Source organism: Hyalella azteca, unplaced genomic scaffold (assembly GCF_000764305.2).
Source record: "Hyalella azteca isolate HAZT.00-mixed unplaced genomic scaffold, Hazt_2.0.2 contig17328, whole genome shotgun sequence".
Classification (NCBI taxonomy): Eukaryota; Metazoa; Arthropoda; class Malacostraca; order Amphipoda; family Hyalellidae; genus Hyalella; species Hyalella azteca.
Window position 1 is genome coordinate 224,209 of NW_025947115.1, and position 23,685 is coordinate 247,893.

A 23,685-nucleotide genomic window follows, 5' to 3' on the forward strand; every position below is an offset into this window, starting at 1 on the left:
CTATTCTAGTTATGGAAAGATCGGGTTCCAAAGGCCGGATCCCTTGTGAATCAAGTCACGAAAAGTTCAAGAATCGGCAACAGGCCATGGGCCTATTTCTTCAACGCCGACACTTCTATTCTATTCTATTCTATTCTATTCTATATCTCCAGTAACATTGAGCAGCGAGCACGTAACTACCATATCTCCTGTAACATTGAGCAGTGAGCGCGTTACTGACATATCTCCTGTAGCATTGAGCAGTGAGTACGTTACTAACGTATCTGCTGTAACATTGAGCAATGAGCAAGTAGCTAACATGTCTCTTGTAACATTCGCATGTCTGCGGTGGCGAAGTAACACGTCGCAGCGATCAAACAACGCCGTGCAATTCGGGCAGTTTTGCAAGATTAGAATGGCCTATTTAATCATGGTCAACCTCATCCGCTCATTTAGCAAATCATCTCAGATTAAAAACAAACATATTATAGTAACAAATATATAATAGTAGATTACTTATCTCATTATTATCTTAGCAGTCATTGATAGGGCGATTGCTCGGTCGCTGGAGAGTCGAAATTTCCGATCATGGTTGGTCCGAGACACAAAAATCTGACATGATTTTTTCTTTGCCGCTTCCCGAGTAGAGAAGATAAAATTATTCATGATGATTCAATTTACATAATATATTTGTCTTTCCCTCCAGTTTTCCAGGGAACATAACATGGGTGCTCCCTGAGTTTCAATAATATGGAGCACGATGGTCCCGAGATGGCGCAAGCTATCCGCATTTCCGAGGATTTATTTTAGGTTGTCCTCCCACGGACGCTGGGCGGCCATCATATTTCGCCAGAGTGCACATTATGGCGGACAATTGGGCCCCACATGCACCAACTTGCAGACCGTCAAGTCCGTGGTCTTCCATTAAACTTTTTACGACAATAATTCACCATCCTTGGGCTGGAAACTTGGCGCATCTAAAACATCGTCCAAGAAACACTCGAGAAAACACAATGAAATTCTTTTGGAAGCTTCTAGAGGATCATATTCTATGAGCACAAAGCAAATGATGTCTTTACATTTCATCCTCGACTGAATAAGTTCATCCCTGCCGACGTATGAAAAACTGAAAAATATTAAAGTTGATCTAAGAATTGGACAGAGATAAAATCTTTTGGAATCATGTTGCGGCGAGTTTTCCTGAGACTTATTGTTTTGATATAGTGTTGCGTATAGTTCTTCCAAATATGTTATTGTTTTGAGATTTTTCTCGCTCCTCTTCTTGCGTATGGTTGTTCCAAACATGTTTTGTTTTGAGATAAGATAGTGTTGCGTATGTGGTTCCAAACATGATTTGTTTTGAGATAATGTTGCGTATATTGTTCCAAACATAATTTGTTTTGAGATAGTGTTGCGTATATTGTTCCAAACATATTTGGTTTTGAGATAGTGTTGCGTCGAGTTATTTTGAAACATGATTTTGTTTTCACGGCTCAGGCTTCGGGTGAAAGAATCACATCAGCACCAGGATTCATTTGCATACATACAGAACATCAAAGGAGATGCTCAAAAGCCAGAAATTTGCTTGCACTTTAAAAAGACAAATTTAAGCTTGCATTTTACATTTGAAGGCTTGTCAGTCCCAGGTCTCACAAGGCGGCACCAGCGCTCAGCTCAATGGCTGATCTCACTAACAAAGTTCGCTGTCCACTCGCGAGGTATGATGCCCAATCAATTGGTTTGTGTAAACGTGACATCGGTTTGTTCTTTTACTTAAATAGTTAATAGAAAAAAATAAATAAAAAAACAGTTTATTGAGTACAATATAATGAAATTAGATTGGTACACAAAATTATTGACTTCAAGATTGCTTCAAATATTCTAAAATAAGACCAAAAATGTTGGCATACAAAAATTCATTAAATTTCAAAATATTTCAATCCCATACGAAACATTATCTTAAAATATTGAGTTCCAAAAATATTAGGATTTGGTAAAAAAAACAGTTGAATTGAGCCCGGAAAACTGCCGCGATTCGACCTATCGAACACAACTTTGAGAAGATGGCGGGTTATAATCTGCAAACACTCAAATTTAGCAACGACAAACTATCTTTTTAGGTTTAACTTAGAATGTACAATAATCAATTGAAAATAAAATCTTTCCGTTATATTTTTGCATCATAAATCTCCAGAAAATAATAAAAGAGTTTACAAAATTGAGGAGTTTCTTAAAGTTAGCACTTTGTTTTTATAGTATTTTTCAGAACTAAAGTAAGCTAAAATAAATTAATTTGTTCAAAATATCTAATGCACTTTTTTAAATTTAACGATTTAGAATATCGGCACGAAACATACTTTCATTTTTCAAATACAATAGTTATTGATCATCACTGCACAAAAGTCAAGATCCATCAGAAGTTTCGAGACGGCAGCCTTCACATCAAAACTTGAGGACATCACAGCGCCGAGGCAGGGGCGAGAGGCGCGTCGCAAACATAACAAGCGAGCTGCTTGCTCTGCAGCCGACGAATCTCGGCCTCACGTTCACTTGTTTGCTGCTTCAGTAACTTCAGCTCACGACGCTTCCTGGTCAAGATCGCTTGGTAGTCCTGGAGCCCTTTGACGACAGTCCTGTGGCGGTATTTGGCGCTGAACAGCGCTTCTTGAGCTTTGCATTTACGGGCGGCGATTTGGTCGCACTGGGCACGCAAGCAGGACAGCTTCTCCTCACTTTCTTTTGCTTGCTGGTCCACATTTAATTTCTCAAGCTCGGCTTCCGTAAGTTTTTGCTTCGCGGCCGTCAACAATTCGTCTTGTTTTTGTGCCTGCGCCCGGAGACGCTCGAGGGTCTCTTTGGTTTCCAATAAAACACCGTTTTCATTTTCCAGCGACCCACGCAGCTTTTTGTTCCGTCTTTACAAGCAGCTTCTTTTCTCTTCCAGTAACTTAGCGTTGGAAATTTCTATTCTGAGCTCGGCTTGAAGATCATGTAACGTTTGCTTGTCCTTGGCCACCTCAGCTGCTAGCCTTTTGTTTTGATCTGCGCATTTCTCCAGATTTGATTACGCTGACTGCATTTCTTCTTCAGCTTTAGCTTGAAGACATTTCGTTTTCTGCCGAACTTCAATGAGGTCTTACTGAACTTCATGCAATTTCTACTTAATCTCACGTTTTCTATTGAGTTCCTTTTCAAGCGCACAAGTCAAGTTCTCGCATTCCTCTTCCTGAAGAATCCTTTCATCTTTAAGTGACTGGAGCTGCTTGAGAATTTTATTGTAGTCTCGCCTGCTTTTGTGCATCTAACGGTCGACTTCTGAAGACGAGGGAGATGAGGTGTCCAGAGTTCCTGAACACGATTCTTCACATCTCGTGCGTGGCATCTTGATTCACTTCCCAGAATGTCCAGCGAACTTCAAAACTCGCGTGCAGCTGCTCGAAATTTTTCAGATTGCGTTTCAGTCGCGACGGAAGAAGCGTTGCTGCGTAAACTTGATACCGAGTCTCACTGTTATCGTAGCACTGTTAGTTTATTATTCAATAGGAACAAATCTCTCCAAATTTGTTGCGAGAAATTTTTGCATGGTAAATGAAGATCAAATTGAGTTAATTTTTTCGAATTGTTTTTTTTTTCGACTCAAATAGTCTCGGTATGGGAAGTGCATTCTATGCGATGCCATTATTCTCAAAGTTGCGAGTGCTGAGGTATGGGGAACAATTTAAGATTAAACGTCAATAATTTAAAATCAAAGCAATTCTTCACACTTGTCAGCACTTTGTATTTTCCTTTCTTATTAATATTCTCACGAAACCTCTTATTAACACGCCTAAATATTCCTGATCCGAAAATTGTGCATAAACTTTATGAGGCCAAATTACTAAATAATTCCGACACTGCGCTATGAAGCGAATTAGAGGACTATGAAGCTTTTGTGTTCTTCTTCGGCAGTTAAGATGAAAATAAACGGGCGTCCGAGGTTTAGGATCGCAGTCACGACAACGAGCCGAGCCTACGGGATTAGACTTGAGATAACTTCCAGGCCTGTGATAAATTCTGAGGTTTGAGCCTTGAATACGATGGTAATTATACCAGTCGCGCGCGTCGCTACTTAGGGTAATTAAGGTAATGAAGGACGGTAATTGGGCATCATAATCTCGTTACGATGAATGTCGATAACGCGACGATGCGGGGGCCGTAATGGCAGGGGTGGGAGATTAGGGCAGGATGTAGGAATGAGGGCGTCTGGGGAGGGATGTAGGAATGAGTGATGTAATGGTAAAGAATGAAATGAAGAACTATGATGGTTCTATGACGGCACTATAAGTTGTTTTGCCTATACTATGACGAAAGGTGAGTTTTTTTAGATATGGTGTAGGAAATGAGAAATAAAATGAGAATTAAAAGAAATGAAAGGCAGTGAAATAGAAAACCAATTTGCGTATATGCGGAATAAATTGTAAAAAACATCGAATACAAAGGCACTAGACAAATATGGACTAAGACCAAAGGAAGAAGTAGCTACGTTGAAGGGCACACAATACATATCAGGATTAGGACGCAAATCAAGTCAGGAGTTCGGAGACAAAATCTTTTTGGATTCTTCATCGCCGGCTGTTCGAGCCTCATGGCCATTTGATATACCTATAGTAGCTCCCGCGCGCAACGATTGTTCTCTTACACGAGCGTTTCAATTCATTGACGCAGTAGTTCGTAGAGAATATTTCATGATAAACAACGAGAATCGGAGCAAAATGAAACGGAGCACTGGTCTGGTCTTTTTCAAATGTCAGGCTATAATTTTTATAATTAAATACTATTTCGCAATCCTTAATTCCAATTCATAAATTAGCTTGTAAATGTTTCATCAAATCACGCTATTTTTAATTCTTTGCATGAATACATTATATCTTACTGATGACATTCGAACATTGCAATTTCTAGACTTCGAATAGCTCCGGGAATAAATAATTACTAAGAAACTGCTCCTTTCCGCAAGGAAATAGGCAGTAGTGTAAGTGTTGTAGCAGCGAGGCAATATGTTCCGAGACCGCTTTTATTATCGACCTGATATTAAAAATAATTTACATCGTTCACACTCCCCAGCACTGGAAATTCCAGAACTCGCCCTCACAAATAGCTCCATAATCATTATCAATGGCGACATTAATATTTCCCTGACACAATAATGCAATAACTTCTATCACGGATAGAAGTTTAGAAGTTTATCAATCGGTTTTTGTAATAACTATTATCGGTTGTAATAATAACTTTTATCGACCAAACTCATACCATTCATAACTTTCATCACTGTTAAAATGACCTGCCACGGCGCAATATTACCATCAATAGTTTTTCCAAGACGAAATAATATTACATCTTTTATCATAAATACAAGCAACACTAATGAGGACCAACTGACCGATGTTATCGACACCGAGTGCGGACGCTTTGCTCTCGCTGTTCTTGTCCTCTCGGTTGCAGGTGTCGCCGGTGAATAATATTACATTTTTTATCATCAATATAAGCAACACTAATGAGGACCAACTGACCGATATTATCGACACCGAGTGCGGACGCTTTGCTCTCGCTGTTCTTGATTGTCTTCGCGGTTGCAGGTGTCACCGGTGAATAATATTACATTTTTTATCATCAATATAAGCAACACTAATGACGACCAACTGACCGATATTATCGACACCGAGTGCGGACGCTTTGCTCTCGCTGTTCTTGTCCTCTCGGTTGCAGGTGTCGCCGGTGTCCTTCCACCAGCGGTTGTACAGCATCTGGATGACGCCCTTCTCCTGCAGCTCCAGGATTGCCAGCGAGATCTTGTCCCGCCACGGCGAGCCTGCAACGAGGAGGGAAATGTCCGTAGACTTATCACAGTGTTCTAATTTACATTTAGCGGTACTTTTAATTTAATATGGTATTGAAAGGAAAAAATAAACTTTACTTATATCCAAGGAAGGATGGGGTGTGAGGGCTTACGCTGGTTGGGGTTGAAATCGGAGTAGGAAAAAGACGTTGTATAAAGTAGAACCCCAGACAGAAGGGCTCCGTAGCTTCCCTTCTGTGCTTTGATCGAATATTACGTCTGTTTTATGCCTTTATTGTCTAGTTCAGCAAACACTGCGGATGTTTTGCCCTCGCTTACTTGGTTTCGCCAAATAATTAGGTTTATATTCATTAATGGGTTTGAGGGTTTCGAATCTACTCTATAATGTTGATGGTTTTTTCTAAGTCACCATAAACTTGTTAAAATTCTTTAAATTCATACCTCCTTTATGCGCATTCTCTCAATACATATCCCATATCATTGTCTTTCCCCATTGCTCCCAACCTTCTGACCTGACGCTCTCTCTTCACAAAGTTCCCACGTAGTTTTACCCATGGCTTTCCCGGTATTACTTCTCCCTTACCCCTTTATTTTCCCCACAATACGTCTCCTTTCCCCCGTTTATTTCCCCCCCCCTCCAAAAAAAAAGAACCGCCCGGCGTGTAAAAGCCTCGGACAATCCATCTCACTCCCGCCACAGGAGGCGCCGCGAGCCATGCACTGAAAAACAAATTCAGGCGCAGATGTTATTCTCGCCTGCGCGACGGTGCAGGCGAGTATCAGATGTTATTCTCGCCTGCGCGGTGGTGCAGGCGAGTAGCAGATGTTATTCTCGCCTGCGCGGTGCTGCAGGCGAGTAGCAGATGTTATTCTCGCCTGCGCGGTGGCGGTGCAGGCGAGTATCAGATGTTATTCTCGCCTGCGTGGCGGTGCAGGCGAGTATCAGATGTTATTCTCGCCTGCGTGGCGATGCAGGCGAGTTGTAGCTGAAATTTCGTGATGTGAGATAAGAAAGTTGAAAGCGATAGTGCAACAACGTACGACATAATTGGGCTTGTTTAGAGACTTTTACAACCAGTGTCGCGTAAAATGTCTGCCACGGGGGTAACATTTACGGTGCCCGTGCATAAATATTTCAGCGTGGTCATCTCTGTTGTAACCACGAGAGCCGAGCAATACAGAAATTTACGGAAAATCGTCTTCCATCGCATCAACTGTCATGACATCATTTTTCATCACATCAACTGTCGTCACATCATCTCTCATCGCCTCAACTGTCGTCGCATCCTCTTTCATTGCATCATCTTCCATCACATTATCTTTTATCGCATCAACTGTCGTCAAATCATCTTTCATCACATCATCACCATCGAGACCATCGCATCAACGCAGCGTTGTATAGAGCGTTGCTAGAAGCACAGCGTTGTCGACCGAGTTCGTGCTGTTTAGAGCCGTCAGAGTTGGCAACTTAAACTTTCTTATCTAGGAAAACTTGCTCTCAGTAACCGAGATCAAAGTTAAGAAAATATTTATGAGACTTGCTAAAAAATGTTATCGGTTGTTTACATTGTCTTATTTGAGCTATAATGTTTAGTTTGAGATATAGTGTTTTGATTGAGCTATACTGTTTTGTTTGAGCTATGCTGTTTTGTTTGAGCTATATCCTGTTTGCTTTGAGCTATAATGTTGTGTTTGAGCTATACTGTTTTGTTTGAGCTATAGTGTTGTGTTTGAGCTATAATGTTGTGTTTGAGCTATACTGTTTTGTTTGAGCTATAGTGTTGTGTTTGAGCTATAGTGCTGTGTTTGAGCTATAGTGTTTTGTTTGAGATATTCTGTTTTGTTTGAGCAATACTGTTTTGTTTGAGCTATACTGTTTTTTTTGAGCAATAGTGTTATGTTTGAACTGTACCGGTTTTCTTTAGATCTACTGTTTATTAGCTATACCATTTTATTTTATTTCATATTTTAATTGAACTATAGTGTTTTGCGTGAGCTGTACTGTTTTGTCTGAGCTATAGTGTTTTGTTAGAACTCTACCGGTTTCCTTTAGCTCTACTATTTTATAGCTATACCATTTTATTTAATATTTTGATTGAGCTATACATATTTGTTTGAGTTATACTGTTTCGTCTGAGTTATAGTTTTTTTCTCGGGTCTCCTTGAGTTCCATGACTCTAAAGAAGTTATTGTTGCTAGTTTCGCTCGTCCTTCGCATTGATCCAAATCAACACATTGTCTTATTTTATTTCGTCAATGTGCGCCTAGAGCTCCACATTTTAGTACTATGGCTTAATATAAATTTTATACAGTGTTATTTTCAGGAGCAAGAACTAAATTGTTCCGTTTAATCCCAATAAAACTTCAGCCAAAACTCGAACCATGAACGACACAGCGCTACGACGCTCTCTAAAAAGCAAATTACGGATGCCGCTCGCTAGGATCTCAGGTCGATCCTGAAACGCCGGAGCTTAATTGTGTCGTAAAAGGATACCTTCACGAGAGTGGGTATCTTCGCCCAGACTTTCTAGGAGAAAAAAAGAACAGTTAACTTCGTGAGTATGGCAGCAGCTTTGCTGTCGAATATTGTCAAGAAGAAATAAATTAATAATTACGTTCCATATTACAATGCATGTGTTAAACCTATAAATTAATTGTTTGATAAAGAAAACAAACAATTGAACATCAGCTGACGCCAGCCTCGAATGCATTTAATACAGATTGATTTATTACAGACAAAATCTATAAGCGCTTTTATTTCCAATTAAGTATTTCCAGTCATCAGATTCCTGAGTTATTTGTGCTTCTCTGTCACAGAATCGCTGAAGAGAACAGATTTGCCGTCTTCATTGCACTACGACAGTTGATAATTACAATGTATTATGAATGCAGCAACAATTTAGTTAACTAATTGAAGCAGCAATAATCTGCTAAGCTAAAATAGACTCTCCCACACTATTATTTAAAGTAAATAAATGCGTATTGCCCAGACTGCGTATTCGTCAAGCATCTTTATATTCACCGCAACAAGCACATATATGAGCGTCAATACCGACCTAAAACTCAGTACACGAAGTAAAGTCCCCCCAGGTTACGGCCAGGGAACTCGCGTCTAACTTCACGTCACTTCAAGTGAAGAGCGGACGGCAATGGAATAAAAAACGCGTGGTTCTCTACGCGTGAACGACGAGGACACGACGATGCGTTGAAACGTGCGAGTTGCTGGACATGCAGACGTGCTAGTTGCTGGAGATGCAGACGTGCGAGTTGCTGGAGATGCAGACGTGCGAGTTGCTGGACATGCAGACGTGCGAGCAAGTTGCCAATGGCGTGTTAAATTTTATAGAACATTTCTTCACTATAATAAATGCGAATGGCTACACGGTTTCTCAGCATTGAAATGAAAGCAAGATCGTTAGTTTGTTCATATTATAATGAGCGCAATAAAACTGTAAGTTATTTCACAACGATCTTATTAAAAACTTTTCGGGGACAAGCTCCATCATCATTAAGTCCATAGCAATTCGTATATGTATGAATCTGGTATCTATTTACAATTCCGTGTTAATGTCTGGGTAAAAAAATTATTGGCGGACAGAACATTTTGAAACATGGTACACACATGTAAAACAGAAATTAATAACTTTTTTGTTGGTGTAAATTTAAAAATTGAAGAAAACGTGAGATTAATAGAAAGCGGCAGAAAAGAAGGGTACTGTAAAAATCATCAAAATCTCATCATTCAATCAACGTACTACAACTTTGAGAGACATATCGTTCGATTCGTAAAGACCATATCTAGACATCGACCGATAATTATAATTTTTTCAAATTTGAAGCGGATGTCTTTTTCTGATTTTTTCATTTTTTCCCCCAACGAATCCAAACTAAAACGATCAAAACTAAACTGAATAAAAAAGCGATCGGTGGATCGCAGATTTTTTTACGAATCGAATGGTATATCTCTCAATACTGTAGCTTAAAAATCATAGGAGGAGATAGATTTTTAAGATGGAGTAATTTGGAAATTTTAATTGTTCAGGAGAGCCAATAAGTAAAATTTATTGAGAAAAAGAAGGATATGCAAAAAAAAATTGCTTGATATTGTATCCCAAGCTATTACATTGCCAATTAATTACATTTGTGGACAGGGTAGCTACCAGCACGCGTCTTTAGGCAATAGTTTTGTCCAGTTTAACATGAATAGTAAGCTATAAATGTGACCTTTTTAGATTTTTATATATATAAGAAATGTTCATTGTAAATAAGTTCAAAACGGCCTAACGCAAAAAAATGGAATATACGTCCGTGGTAATTGCTTTTTTTGAGCGCGCATCGTTTGTTGCTTTCAAACGAGACAAACACTTTGCAATTAACGCAAATAATGATCAATAAATACAATTTCTCAAATGAAAATTTGTAAATATTGCTATAAAATGGTCATTTTATAAAAGTTCAAAACAGCCTTACCGGTACGCAAAAATGATGGCATGTACATCCATGGCATAGGCTTTATTGAACGCGTCTTGTTTGTAGCTTTCAAACGAGTGCAAACAATTTACAATTAACGAGAACAATGATCCATAAATACAGATTTAATTTCAATCAATCTTTGTACATATTGTTAAAAAATGTTTATTTTAATTTTTTTTTAAATTGCTTTGCGCAAAAACTAGAGCACGCACTTACATGCGGTTTGCTGTGTTAGAGCGCCTTTTCAGCAGCTAAAAAATGAGTCAAGAAAACAGAGAAGCCAAATTTACAGATTTTTAGACCCAGACGCTCCCTTTAATTTGGTCCTTCTGTTTTCTTACTAGTTTTCTCTTAACTCTTCGTTAGAACTGATGCTGGAAGGTTTTCAATTAATGTATGACGAATTGCCTATGGACCTCCTTTTGTAAAAATTTTGGTTCAAGTAATTAAGGAAACGATTAGCATGCATGAAAACAAGAACGCAATTCAATACTTATCATGGAGAAAACCAGTACCTAACTAATGCATTACCTAGCATGTAAAAAGCAAGTAATTTATACTGTACCTAGCATGTAAACAATAAATTACTAATGCAGTACGTAGCACGTAAAAAAACAAGTTATTAAATAAGTTACTGATGCAGTACGTAGCATATAAAAACAAGCTATTAAATAAGTTACTGATGCAGGACCTAGCATATAAAATGACAAGTTATTAAATAAGGTACTGATCTAGTACCAAGCCTGTAGTAGTACCTAGTGAAAGTACCTTTGTATGTAGGGAAAGTACCTTTCCCTACATTGAATAGTACCTAGCCTGCATCAATGCAGGGAAAATAGAGCTAACCCATGGGCGTTGCGATGCCGTAGCTCTTGGAGTCTAGCAGACCCCCGATCTGCGTAAGGTTGCAGTTACGCTGCACGTAGTAGTCCAGTAGTGAAGACTCCATCAGGAACGCGTAGTTCCCGTCCAGCACACGACGCACGCCTTCGTCATAGCTGCGCACGAACACCGACGGCTTCTTGTTCTCCATGAACCGCCACATCTTCTGGTACGTCTCGATCATAGAGTCCTGGTGTGGGGATATATAAGAAATTACATAATTTATTTCTTGTTCTCCATGAACCGCCACATCTTCTGGTACGTCTCAATCATAGAGTCCTGGTGTGGGGATATATAAGAAATTACATAATTTATTTCTTGTTCTCCATGAACCGCCACATCTTCTGGTACGTCTCGATCATAGAGTCCTGGTGTGGGGATATATAGGAAATTATATAATTTATTTCTTGTTCTCCATGAACCGCCATATCTTGTGGTACGTCTCGGTCTTAGAGTCCTGAAAATGGATATACGTGTCATCGTTACTTCATTTATGAGTAATAAGACGCTATTGGCAGTAAATCAATATTACTGCCTAATTATAGGCAGTAATATGGTATCAAGGAAAAGTAAGGCATGGGAGGACTCATCTGGTCCCTATTTAACTCTTCTCTACAACAAAAGTACTTGGAGTTTTTCCTTATGATAGTCTTGCGACTCTTTACCCAGCAACTGCAGGTGAGGGAAAGATTTAAATTTTTTGGATTATTAACCTATTTGAAAGTCTGCAATATTATAATTTAGGGGGTTATATAAATCTTTAAAGGTATGCAGCAAACTTCATAATACATTTTCCAAGAATATTTGTAAATAGGTAAATACGAAATTATCTTAGGGATATTTTATTTTCAGATTCCATGTGTGGTTATGAAACTGCTAAGTTTCATTCAATATTAAACTCATGATTCAACCAGTTAATAAAACAGACACGACCTTGGAGGGATGGAGAGCTGGGTTTTACCATTAATATTTCACTCGTGCAAGCAACGGGCAATAGCCTTACTAATTCGAGCAGACACTCCTGTTGTTAAAAATTTTGGCATTCCAGAAAAAACTTCATTCAAACTACACAAAATTAATCAGGTCCAATTTAATCGACTATATATGCAGAATTCAAAATATTTTGTAGTAAGACTGATTAATAATCTACGACATGCTCCGAAAAGAGTGCAGACTACAGTGATATTGAAAACATTCAGTGGCAAGAAGTACATTTATGCCTCAATACGGCTACTGGACTTAGGAATGATAGTTACAATTATATTAACAGCGGGCTGTCGTGCAAGTCCAACAGGCTTTATAGAGAATAGCGTTATAGATGATAACTAATCATCGCTATGGCTAATAAAGTTAAATTAAAATTTAGATAACCTAAGCATCTACGATAATAATGATATTAATAATGAATGTAACAAGTAGCAGTTCAGATTACAGGCACGTTACTGATGTCCGAATTAGTTCAATATTATGTTATCGCACGCCAGACCGATTTTGACCTCAAAATTATGGTTGAGTATCTCATATATGACAAAGTATTTTTTGCAAACACATAAAAGCTTTTGAAGAAAATGCCAGAAAATTGCTAAAAATATTTAATAAAAAAACGTGCTTGAAGACAATTGTAAATCATTCCAAGTAATTTGATGAACAATTTGCACTCAATTTGCTAACCCTAAATAAGTTGCCCTAAATAAGTTTCCCTGGATAAATTACCCTGAAAAATGTCATCGTGGAACCAGAATTGACGAGTCCGTAGGAAATGTCCGTTTGTGCGGCGAGGTCGTCTACTTCTTCTGTGAAGAATTAAAAAAAGGCACATAAAATAAAGATCCGACAACCGGCTGAGTTTGGGAAACATCGAGGAAAAACAGAGCACGACAAAAAAATAACAGGTGAGTGTAGTTCACATTCATGAAAAAGTTGTCTGCTGTGCATTTTGTATAAATAAAGTGAAATAACTGAAAATATATTCATTTGCTAATTTTGTGGTTCGCTAGCAGCTGTGCAAAGAAAGCAGCCACATTTCAACTATTCATGTAAAGAACATAGAAATGCACAACAAAAGAAAATGAGCGCATGCACGGATTCATTAATTTGTTATATTGTGAAGTGAGATCGTGCATCACATTTAATAATGTCAAGTTATGGATGTGTTTCGTTTTAATAATGAGATCGTATAAATAAATATAACGAGGTCGTAAAATCCCGTATTGATATATTCATTGAGTTAAATCTAGCATATCACTAACGTGAACACTCTCAGAAAGTTGAACTTTCGACCGCCATAATTACTAGATTTAAGCGTCGTAAGTACGGGTCCATGAATATATTTCAATGTTTAAGAAATGTTTTCCATCAGCGTTTCCAAATGTTTCTAAGATGAAGCCCAAACCTCGCCAGACGTATGCCTGCAGTGTTGATTTCCGAAAAAAAATATTGGAGCTGTGATGGTGAGGCATCTGGGGTGCCATTTTCAAACTCAATTTGAAGGAAACGACATTAGAACAACTAGACTTTGAGTACAACGAACCGACAGCTTACTTAGCATGACCAATACAAGTCGTCGTTGTAAGATCCCACCTCGTCACCAGCTAGTATAAGGACGTTTGCTCTGAATTTATATATTATGCTAAAAATATTTCATATTCGGCTCCTTCAACAATATTTGATATATTGATGCTATTTGTTCAACATCATTAATATTAAAAAAAAATATATTGATAAAATTGGGATAACGCACGACAATTTGTATGATAATTAAAATAATTAAAACCAATCATAGAGGATTGTTCTCTAGCAAATAGAGTCTTTTATGCTCAGATCAATAGAACGAAAGTTCTATTAGTACGAGTAATATTTATTTGAGTAATATTAATTTGAGTAATATATCAATAATAATTTGAGTAGTATAAAATTAATTCGAGTAATAGAGCAAAAATTCTATAAATTAATTTAAAGTTTATTACAGTAATTTATATTGAATGAAGCTTAAATGTATAATGAAAAAATTTGATTTTCTAATCTACTTTAAAATGCAGATTCAATAGTAAAACTAAAAAAATCCTTACAAGTTCTGGTTAGCTTTTAAATAAAGGATTGCCTCAGCAACTATAGAGCGCAGGAATAAGGATACAGGTATTTATCAGTGACCAGTATATCGCAGATATAAATTTCATGTAGTTGGACCAATGTTTGATTCTCGCGGTCCAAAAGCTGACACTTGTATGAGGCTCAAGTAAAATGAAAATTTGGTATCTAATGCATCACCAACCCACGTTTTTAAATATTATTATAAAACTGCTGTGTCTGCTAACCTGATGTTTGTGCTAAATTTATTATTTTTAAAGATGCATGAGCCAAAATTTTATAATAGTGCTAATATGCGAACGCCCAAAACCGGCGACCGTAAGAACTTTATTAGCTTTGAAGAAGAAAGAGCGACATAACCGTCCTTTGGTTACTTCTGGAGAGCCTTTTTTCCGTGCATCCTGAATGTGGTTCAGGTTAAACATGATCCGTGAAAACATTGGGGGGAAATCAAGATTATTGTTCGCAATCCATTCTAAATAGTTGATTGTATATCAGTGCAAAAAAATGAATACGTTGAAACACAAATAAATAAAGAATAACTAGGTCTGAGAATTAGTGGAATGTTGGTAGCGCGAAAAAAGACACTTAATTCGTCCGATTCCTCCAAATGTCAGGCCTAAATTTCCAGCGCTTCGTTCTTACGATGTATGAATGCGTTTCTGTGGTTATTTACTAATTATTATTCAGAGCATTCGAGATGATTTATGCTCAGTTGTGATAACACTAAGGTTTACATGCAAGAAAAAGCGCATTCGGGACAATTGACAAACATGCAGGCCGACTGCAACCAGCAGAAAAGCCTCCTCATATAGGGCTAGACAAAAAAAAATAAATAAATTTATAAAGTTGATAAACGTTCAAATTGGATATTATACACAAATAGACATGCAGGCTAAATTTTTGCTCCATGCTACATTTTGTGCACAGCTAAAGATACTAGGTTTTAATGCCCATATAAATATTCATCATACGTTTTCTAAACAGATAAACACTCATGGCAGATAAACACAAATAACCATGCAGGGTAGCGAAGAGGGGCTTATTGTACAAAGGCAGACATGCAGGGTAAGTTTTGTACACAGGAACAGCGCAGTTACCCTAAAGAAGCTCTGGGTTGTGCCGCTGCCCAGTGAGCCGTAAGCGATCTCTGTCTGACTCGCCAGCGCCTCGGCGTCCTCTGGTCGTAGCAGCAGGAAAATGTGATGTCAATCCAATGTACTCAATAAAATTTCAACGTTTTTAGTTTTTTTTCTTCGAAGTAGGCTCATATTTTCTCGTGATTAGAGTGAAGAGCTATAGCACCTTATCAAACACACAGCAAACAATACACCATTACTCAACTCCATCACAACACACAATCACAACACACAATCACTCTACTCTATCCCCAAACACAATTTTCACACACATTCTCCGCGCCCTTGAGAGTCTAAGGCGGATGTAGTGGAGCCTTCATGTGATGAGCTGATATTGGCCGCGGGATCTCCATAGCTCGTAACAATGCAGGGGCAGCGCCTTGCTGCTGAGCTGGGCTTGACGTGAGCACGCTGCTGCTGCTGCTGGACACGCTGCTCTGGGCATGACCTGGGCAGGCTGCTGTTGCTGGACACGCTGCTCTGGGCATGACCTGGGCACGCTGCTGCTGCTGCTGGACACGCTGCTCTGAGCATGACCTGTGCACGCTGCTGCTGCTGCTGCTGGGCAGGCTGCTCTGAGCATGACCTGAGCACGCTGCTGCTGCTGCTGCTGGGCAGGCTGCTCTGAGCATGACCTGAGCACGCTGCTGCTGCTGCTGCTGGGCACGCTGCTCTGAGCATGACCTATGCACGCTGCTGCTGCTGGGCACGCTGCTCTGAGCATGACCTATGCACGCTGCTGCTGCTGGGCACGCTGCTCTGGGCATGACCTATGCACGCTGCTGCTGCTGGGCACGCTGCTCTGGGCATGACCTATGCACGCTGCTGCTGCTGGGCACGCTGCCCTGGGCATGAACTATGCACGCTGCTGCTAGCCAAATAGCTGACAGTTGTCCTACTGGAATTTAGCTTCAGTTTATCGCACTTCTGCTGCTCTTGCTACTTAAGATCAGGTTAAGATGGTCGTCTAATCTAGTCAGGCTGATCAGTATGCAGCAAACTGCTGGTTGGGCTCCAAGCCATCACACTATTTGTACATGATCTTGTACACGTATCATTATGCCATCAACGGGAAACCCATCTGTTTTTTACACGGCAATCAAATTGGCAGGTTAACTTAATGCAATCCTTTGGATATATTATTTTTACCTGTTATTTAGAGATTATTTACACACGCAAGTTATACAGCCGATTGGCCGCAATATGTCAAAGGTTTTAATTGTGTCTGTGTGCTTGTCAGTATCATTCTATTTAATGCTGAATTACTGTTTTCTCGCATTTTAATAATTAAAATGGATTACCATGACATTTGATTATAGTCTGCTAATAGAAAGTAACCAGTAATTATGTAGTACAAGTTATTCCCTAAGTTTTTAAGGGGCTTGTATAAAGGAGTACCGTTTTAAATGCATGAGCATGAGAACTAGTGAACAATCATTTTGTATCTACGCTATTCACATTGCCGGCACTCTCCGCAGAGCTGTTATCTTGGGTAGGTCATGAATTAGATAGGTGTGAATCACCTATGAGCGTGATGGGTAATGAATGCGCGATTGTCATGAATCTCCTCTAAGACTCACCTACATAACTCAGCTATGGGGGTGATCGGTAAAGCCTGCGGTAGTCATTACTCACCCATAGGACTCACCTATATGACTCACCTATGGGTGTGATCATGCGTTCGACGGTAAGGAAGGCGGCGAGGTTGGCGGTGTACGACGAGATGATGATCAGAGTGAAGAACCACCAGATGCCGCCCACGATGCGGGTCGAGCATGCCTTTAATTATGTTTATTGTGGATTATAAAGTTATGGACGGAAGACTTAGAGCCAATATCAAGTTGAGAGATCTACGAGTATTGAGATGGAAAACCTGTAGGGATAATTCAAGCCACAAACAACTCCTCATAAGGAATAAATTGTGACTAGTAGTTTATTATAAGGCTAAGGAAACGAACAGGAGTGCCTGCAGTTATTGCGACCAGAAGGTCTGCCACTCTCGAGTAAAGGAGAAACGTAACAAGGGTTACAAGTTTACCTTAGGGTTGAGGTCTGAACCCTGCTGCATGAGGGTGCCGATTGTGAACCAGAAGGAGTTGCTGAGGCTAAACTGGTTCTCGACGACGTCGCTGTCGCGGGCGCACGGATGCGGGTTGTGCCATTCGTAGGGCGAGAACCTGGCGAGCAATATAGTCTGGTCTCTGTTAAAAGTCGAGGAGTACTCAGGGCTATATGTTAAGAATTGAGGAATTCTGCGTACGTCCCTTTTTAGTAATGGTGCACCTCTGAATTAGCAGTAAAGCACAATTTCGCACTTTAGGGACGATGAACATGCATGGTCACTACAGTTCACCTGGCGACGATGAACATGACAATATCACCTGGCGACGATGAACATGACAATATCACCTGGCGACGATGAACATGTGAACATGGCAATATCACCTGGCGACGATGAACATGGCAATATCACCTGGCGACGATGAACATGGTGATGGAGACCAGGATGTAGGCGGCCAGGACGTACAGCCAGATCTCGATGGCCAGAGGGTTCATGAAGGAGAACAGGCGCGTCTCTTCGCGCGTCGGCACCTGGACATTCGGGGAATAAATTTTGTTCATTAATATACCGGAAATTATAGTTATGTTATTGAACAACTTGCCATCAAATTCATGTATTATTAATTGATAGACAGAATGATGATATATGCATGTTATTAGGAAATACCGTAGGTCTGGCCATGTCAGAGAAGAAATTTTTTCATTAATATACGGGATATTTGAGTTATGTTATTGAAAAACTTATGCGTGCATTATTAATTGACAAACAGAATGATGACATATGCTAATATTATTAGGAAATACCGTAGGTATGGCCATGTCAGAGAAGAAATTTTTTCATTAATATACCGGAGATTTGTTATGTTATTGAAAAACTTGCTATCAAATGCGTGCATTATTAGTTGACAAACAAAATGATGACATATGCTAACGTTATTAGGAAATACCGTAGGTCTGGGCATTCGGAGAAGAATTTTTGTTCGTTAATATACCGGAGATTTGAGCTATGTTATTGAAAAACTTGTTATCAAATGTGCGTATTAATAATAATTGACAAACAGAATGATTATATATGCTAATGTTATTAGGAAATACCGTAGATTTGAGTAAACTCGATTGGAAAACTTTCTATTAATGCATTAATTTATAATAGAATAATCTAACAGAACGTGAGCAAACTTGTTGACGTGAGTATGGAAATATTTTAAGGGAAATTCAAAGAGTTTGATAAAAGTAAAAACACTTTTCTGAAACGCATTAATTATTATATAACAAACTGAGACTTATTTGTCGGAAACTACAAATTCTTCAGTTCCTTTAATAACTCTGTACATCATGCAGACAAACGGTGTCTTTATTCATCAATATGATTAATTAACCAGTAGATACGCGATCACGTATTCCCTTAAAGCGGCAATAAAGTAATTTGTAAATTTTTTTTATTAAATTAAGAAATCGCCATAAATCAGGTTTTCTTTCCAGTGCAGAGATGATGAACATCCATTTTATTCACAGAACAAACACAGTTTTTGAATAGTTCCGTCATTTGAAGTTTTTTTTTTCGAACATTAAAATCAGAAGGCAAAAAGAATTTGATTAAAATGGCCGTAAAACATAACAAAAAATAAATACAATTAGTGTATTTTATGTACTCATGAAGCAGCTTGCACACTGCACTCACAACAAGGAATGGATCACATTGTCCAAACATTTACCATCAGAACGAGCAGAAAACGGACGTAGGACAGATACGTTCCCTTGCCGAGCCTAACTGTATGAGGTTTACCCTCACGCACGAGGAGAGAGGGCATCGCTATTTGAACGCAGCCTCGCTAATATAATTTCTATGAATGTGAGGGTAAGTCCCTCGAGTGAAGTGTTTACACGGAATTATACAATAGAAGGATCAGCGGGCCATGACTCGCTGAGGAAGAGCCCTCATGTCGCGCCCCTCTCGGAGATGGTAAATTTGAACAGCGTTGGGAGGTCGCGCTGGCGCCGTATAGTGTGGGGCTGCATATAGGGCTCGTTTGTGGCATGGTGTCAGGTCATATTCGTGGCATGATATTGCAGGTCATATTCGTGGCATGACATCGCAGGTCATATTCGTGGCATGACATCGCAGGTCATATTCGTGGCCGGATAACTCGGTATTATTCGTAGCATGTTACAATATTCGTAATTACTCTTATTCATGAAGGTAGGTTTTACTCGTGACACAGGATCGCGAGTTCAATCATTTATCAGTGATACGACATGCCCGGTACACGGGAGTGGGGCTGTCGGTGAAACGACATGCCCGGTACACGGGAGTGGGGCTATCAGTGATACGACATGCCCGGTACACGGGAGTGGGGCTGTCGGTGATACGACGTGCCCGGTACACGGGAGTGGGGCTGTCGGTGATACGACGTGCCCGGTACACGGGAGTGGGGCTGTCGGTGATACGACATGCCCGGTACACGGGAGTGGGGCTGTCGGTGATACGACATGCCCGGTACACGGGAGTGTGGCTATCGGTGATACGCATGTTAAAGGAAACCTTGAATCCCGTTTACGGAGAAAAATTTCTTACATTCCATTTAAATTACAGTAATAAAGCAGTAACACTTACCACCACATTTGGTGACATTCCTCCATGATGGAATACTGACTCCGAGCCTGTGCACTCCGATTTGCTGCTGTTAGATTCCCGGTCGCGGGTCTATGTGGTAAACCTGCATATTGGTCTCATATTCGGGGTATTGGCATGCATCTGTGGTATGCAATTGTTTCGATCTAAAATATGATACGACGTATTGGGTCTTATCCTCGATTTGGAATGGGTGTTTTTATGGTTGAATTTGGGTTAAGAAGATTACCGGTGTTGTCAAATATTATAGTGAACTCAAGGAATCAGCGTCTCGTTAGCTTAAGTTTCATTCATTGAAAACTTAACTAGTTTTGCTTGAGCTTTGCGATCTATTCACGAAGGAGATAATCTCCAAGTAAAAATAAAATCACTGCCTGACATCTGAGCCGACATTTTTAAAATGGGCAACTTGATTAAAATTTGACTTCTGGTCAACGTTTGCCGAAAAGTTTGATGTAATCATTGAACAAATGATTCCTAGATATGATATGAAGAATGATTTTTGCAGTTGAAGTACTTCGGCCGTCGGGCGTGTGAGGTTCTTGGTCATGGAACTTAGAAAGTTTGCAGCTGCGAACTTAAAGACTTTGTGATGGATTGTCGTCCATTAATAGAGAGATCAACACATTCCTGCAAGAACTTCACTAAGTGAGAGATCTTGACATTCTTTTGCGAACGGTAAGAAGGAATAGGAAGTTTATTACATCTGTTGAGTAAAAATTGAAAGTATTATCAGAAATGAGTAAGGTCACTTCCGACAACAAGGTGGGTATATTCGCATTGAAGGGTGTGATGATACTCCCCCTGAAGAGCATTCTAAAGCCCACTTTCAAAAGTATGCTCCTTCTTACATTGAAGAGTATGCTGATGCCGACGTTCATGAAGGGCTTGGTGAAGTCTCTGACGCTCACCTTGAAGAGTATGCTGATGCCCACGTTCATGAAGGGCTTGGTGAAGTCTATGACGCTCACCTTGAAGAGTATACTGATGCCCACGTTCATGAAGGGCTTGGTGAAGTCTATGACGCTCTCCCTGGCGTAGTTGATGGTCATCGAGCCGATGGCCAAGTCCGCTTTCTGCGGCCGTGTGAGGTGCCATTTGATATTAGCTTATAAATTCCATTATTGAAACTCGCTCTATTCATGAACTAATTTTATTCACTTTCAACTTGTAACGGCGAGAATTTGAAGTAATTTGACTCGAAAACTTGCTCTGTTTCTTGTTTGTGATAGTTAAGAGATTTTCTAGATTCTTTATCATATTTCAAAGGGAATCCTATTTAAATCATTCATATTAAATCATTCAATATTACGTTCGAATATTACTTTCAGCGTAAATTTTGACCACCAAGAAAAAGAACATCAAATAAATCTCGGCGTTACTCAAGTACTGGAGTAAATTCAGCAAGATATTATTATTATAATACATGCTTAGCCATTTACTAGCCAGGCACACGTACAACTTAAAATTTAACCCCAGAATTAACTAAAATAAACATTTTGATTGCGAAAGCGTCATATATAAACATTCAATTTATATTACTTGGCGGCAGACAGAACTACATTTACAAAGATTTTTTTTCTAAATAAAAGCAGAAAACCAATAATCAAGGCAAATTAAATTGGCGTCTGCGTTGCTTCTAATTATCTACTTTCAATTCGCAGGATATATGCATTTACTCAACTAACAGCAAGAGAATAGCTTACGCATATAGGAAAATAATCTCGGCAAAACTGGCTGCTACGTTGAATTCTAGTTACTGGTATAATCAAAATACAATAATATGATTTTTACGTGTTTTAAAGTCTCGGTGTGTAATTTTGATGAACGCAAAATATTCATCGTAATTTGAAAGAAATGCTATCAATTGCACGCGTCAGAGGCCTACTATTATTCACCAACCTAATGCTCGTAGTCATGAATTTTTTTCGCTTGTACCGAGTCATTTGTTCAAAATTAGTAATCGGCGACCAAACTTTTATTCCTTCTTTCAACTCGCGAATTATATTAAGTTGAAAATTGTCTTCGAAGTTTTAACCTTCATATAGTAATAACTCTTGCCCAGCTTTTCTTGCGATATCTAATTTATTATTCATCCATTTACTCATGATGATTTAGAAATCCTTCTCTTCCCCTCTACAATCTCATACACTCACGTTGGTTCCTCTTCTCACGTTAGTTCCTCCACTCACGTTTATATCTATATACACTCACGTTATTTCCTTCATTGACGTTATTTTCTACCCTCACGTTAGTTTCGGCACTCACATTAGTTCCAACACTCACGTTAGTTAAGACACTCATGTTAGTTTCTACACTCAAGTTAGTTCCGACACTCACGTTGGTCTCCTCCATTCACTTTAGTTCCTACACTCACATTCTTAACAAAATTTAGATACGGGACTGACGCGGCAACAGATGCCATCTAGGTCTCGGGGGCACGTGAATAAGCCGCTCTGCGTTCGCTTCGGCTTAGGGTTTGAAGGGCAGCCTCTAAACCGCTTGCAAGCTCGGCATTACTCGGTTCGGCCAACCCTTGCCAAACTCTCAGACGTATATAAAGTCAGAAGGGAGATTCAGAACAGAAGCTGATTTCGATCGGGTGGCCATTCAGACGCAAAATAACTTTAAGCCGAATGTTGCGAATCATCGGTAAAAACCTGGGGCGTGCCCGAATTTCGTTAGAGATTAATTCCTACACTCAAATTAGTTGCTATAACTCACGTTCTCCATGAGCTCTCTGACGATGCCGTTCCACTCTCCGGTCTTGGCGTCGCGGATGCCATACACGCGCTGCGGGTTGGGGCGGATGACGTACTGGAAGCCCGACATCCGCGCGATGCTCTCGAGCATGTCGATGCAGAAGCCCTTGTAGCGAGCGTTGCCCGTCACGTTAGCATCCCCGGCCAACATCACGTACGGGTCTTGCTGTCCCATTAAAATGTGTGGGGTTATCAGTAAATCTTAATTCAGTATCTTAATTCAGGATTCCCGGTTTATGGAAACCATGCCTATTGGGACTTTACGAAATGTTAAGTTGTTCCTGCACGACTCCGCTAATAGCTCTCAAGGCATTAAATCTTGAAAAAGAAATGAAGCACGTGTGTTGAAATTCGATCCGCTACTTGCAGCCGTTTTAATTAATTTGGAGCCTGGGATGGTTGAAGCGATGACAGGAGCGGATGTGAAGATTGGCACGCTTCAATTTATGCCTGCCTCTCTCAGCTCTGGACAGATACACTAATTAAAAAAATCACTCTAACAACCTTATTTGCTAAAAAGATTGAAAATTAAAAAAATATTTATCTCCCATGGTTGCTTGAAGGATTAAACGTACAAAATTTTCTTGTATTTTACTGCAATTATTTTGAGGAAATAAACAAATGTTTTGAAACACGGGGAAATAAAATGGCTGGCTGTTCTAAATACTGGCAGCATTGTTCGTATAGTTTTCAGTTTAAAGTACATAGCAATTTAACAAATTCAAGAATTTCAATAAACGGATCTGGAAGTATAAATTTGAAAATTTCAATCAGATACCAGGATATTGCAATGTTCAGCATGGATTCGTAAAGCTGAATGAGGCGGGAGAGCGA

At 39.5% G+C, this 23,685-nt stretch overlaps 1 protein-coding gene across 1 annotated transcript in view; it reads right to left on the reverse strand.

The window, feature by feature from the left end:
• LOC108671136 (glutamate receptor ionotropic, kainate 1) overlaps window positions 1-23,685 on the reverse strand; it is a 45,812-nt gene that overhangs the window by 2,703 nt on the left and 19,424 nt on the right. Inside the window, exons 11-19 of the mRNA XM_047885224.1 lie at window positions 22,814-23,017; window positions 21,061-21,165; window positions 17,870-17,988; window positions 17,435-17,573; window positions 17,058-17,175; window positions 12,884-12,963; window positions 11,135-11,360; window positions 5,652-5,827; window positions 2,477-2,806 (exon numbers count right to left, since the gene is read on the reverse strand). Coding sequence (XP_047741180.1) covers window positions 2,477-2,806; window positions 5,652-5,827; window positions 11,135-11,360; window positions 12,884-12,963; window positions 17,058-17,175; window positions 17,435-17,573; window positions 17,870-17,988; window positions 21,061-21,165; window positions 22,814-23,017 — 1,497 coding nt within the window. The remainder of the gene's footprint in view (window positions 1-2,476; window positions 2,807-5,651; window positions 5,828-11,134; window positions 11,361-12,883; window positions 12,964-17,057; window positions 17,176-17,434; window positions 17,574-17,869; window positions 17,989-21,060; window positions 21,166-22,813; window positions 23,018-23,685) is intronic.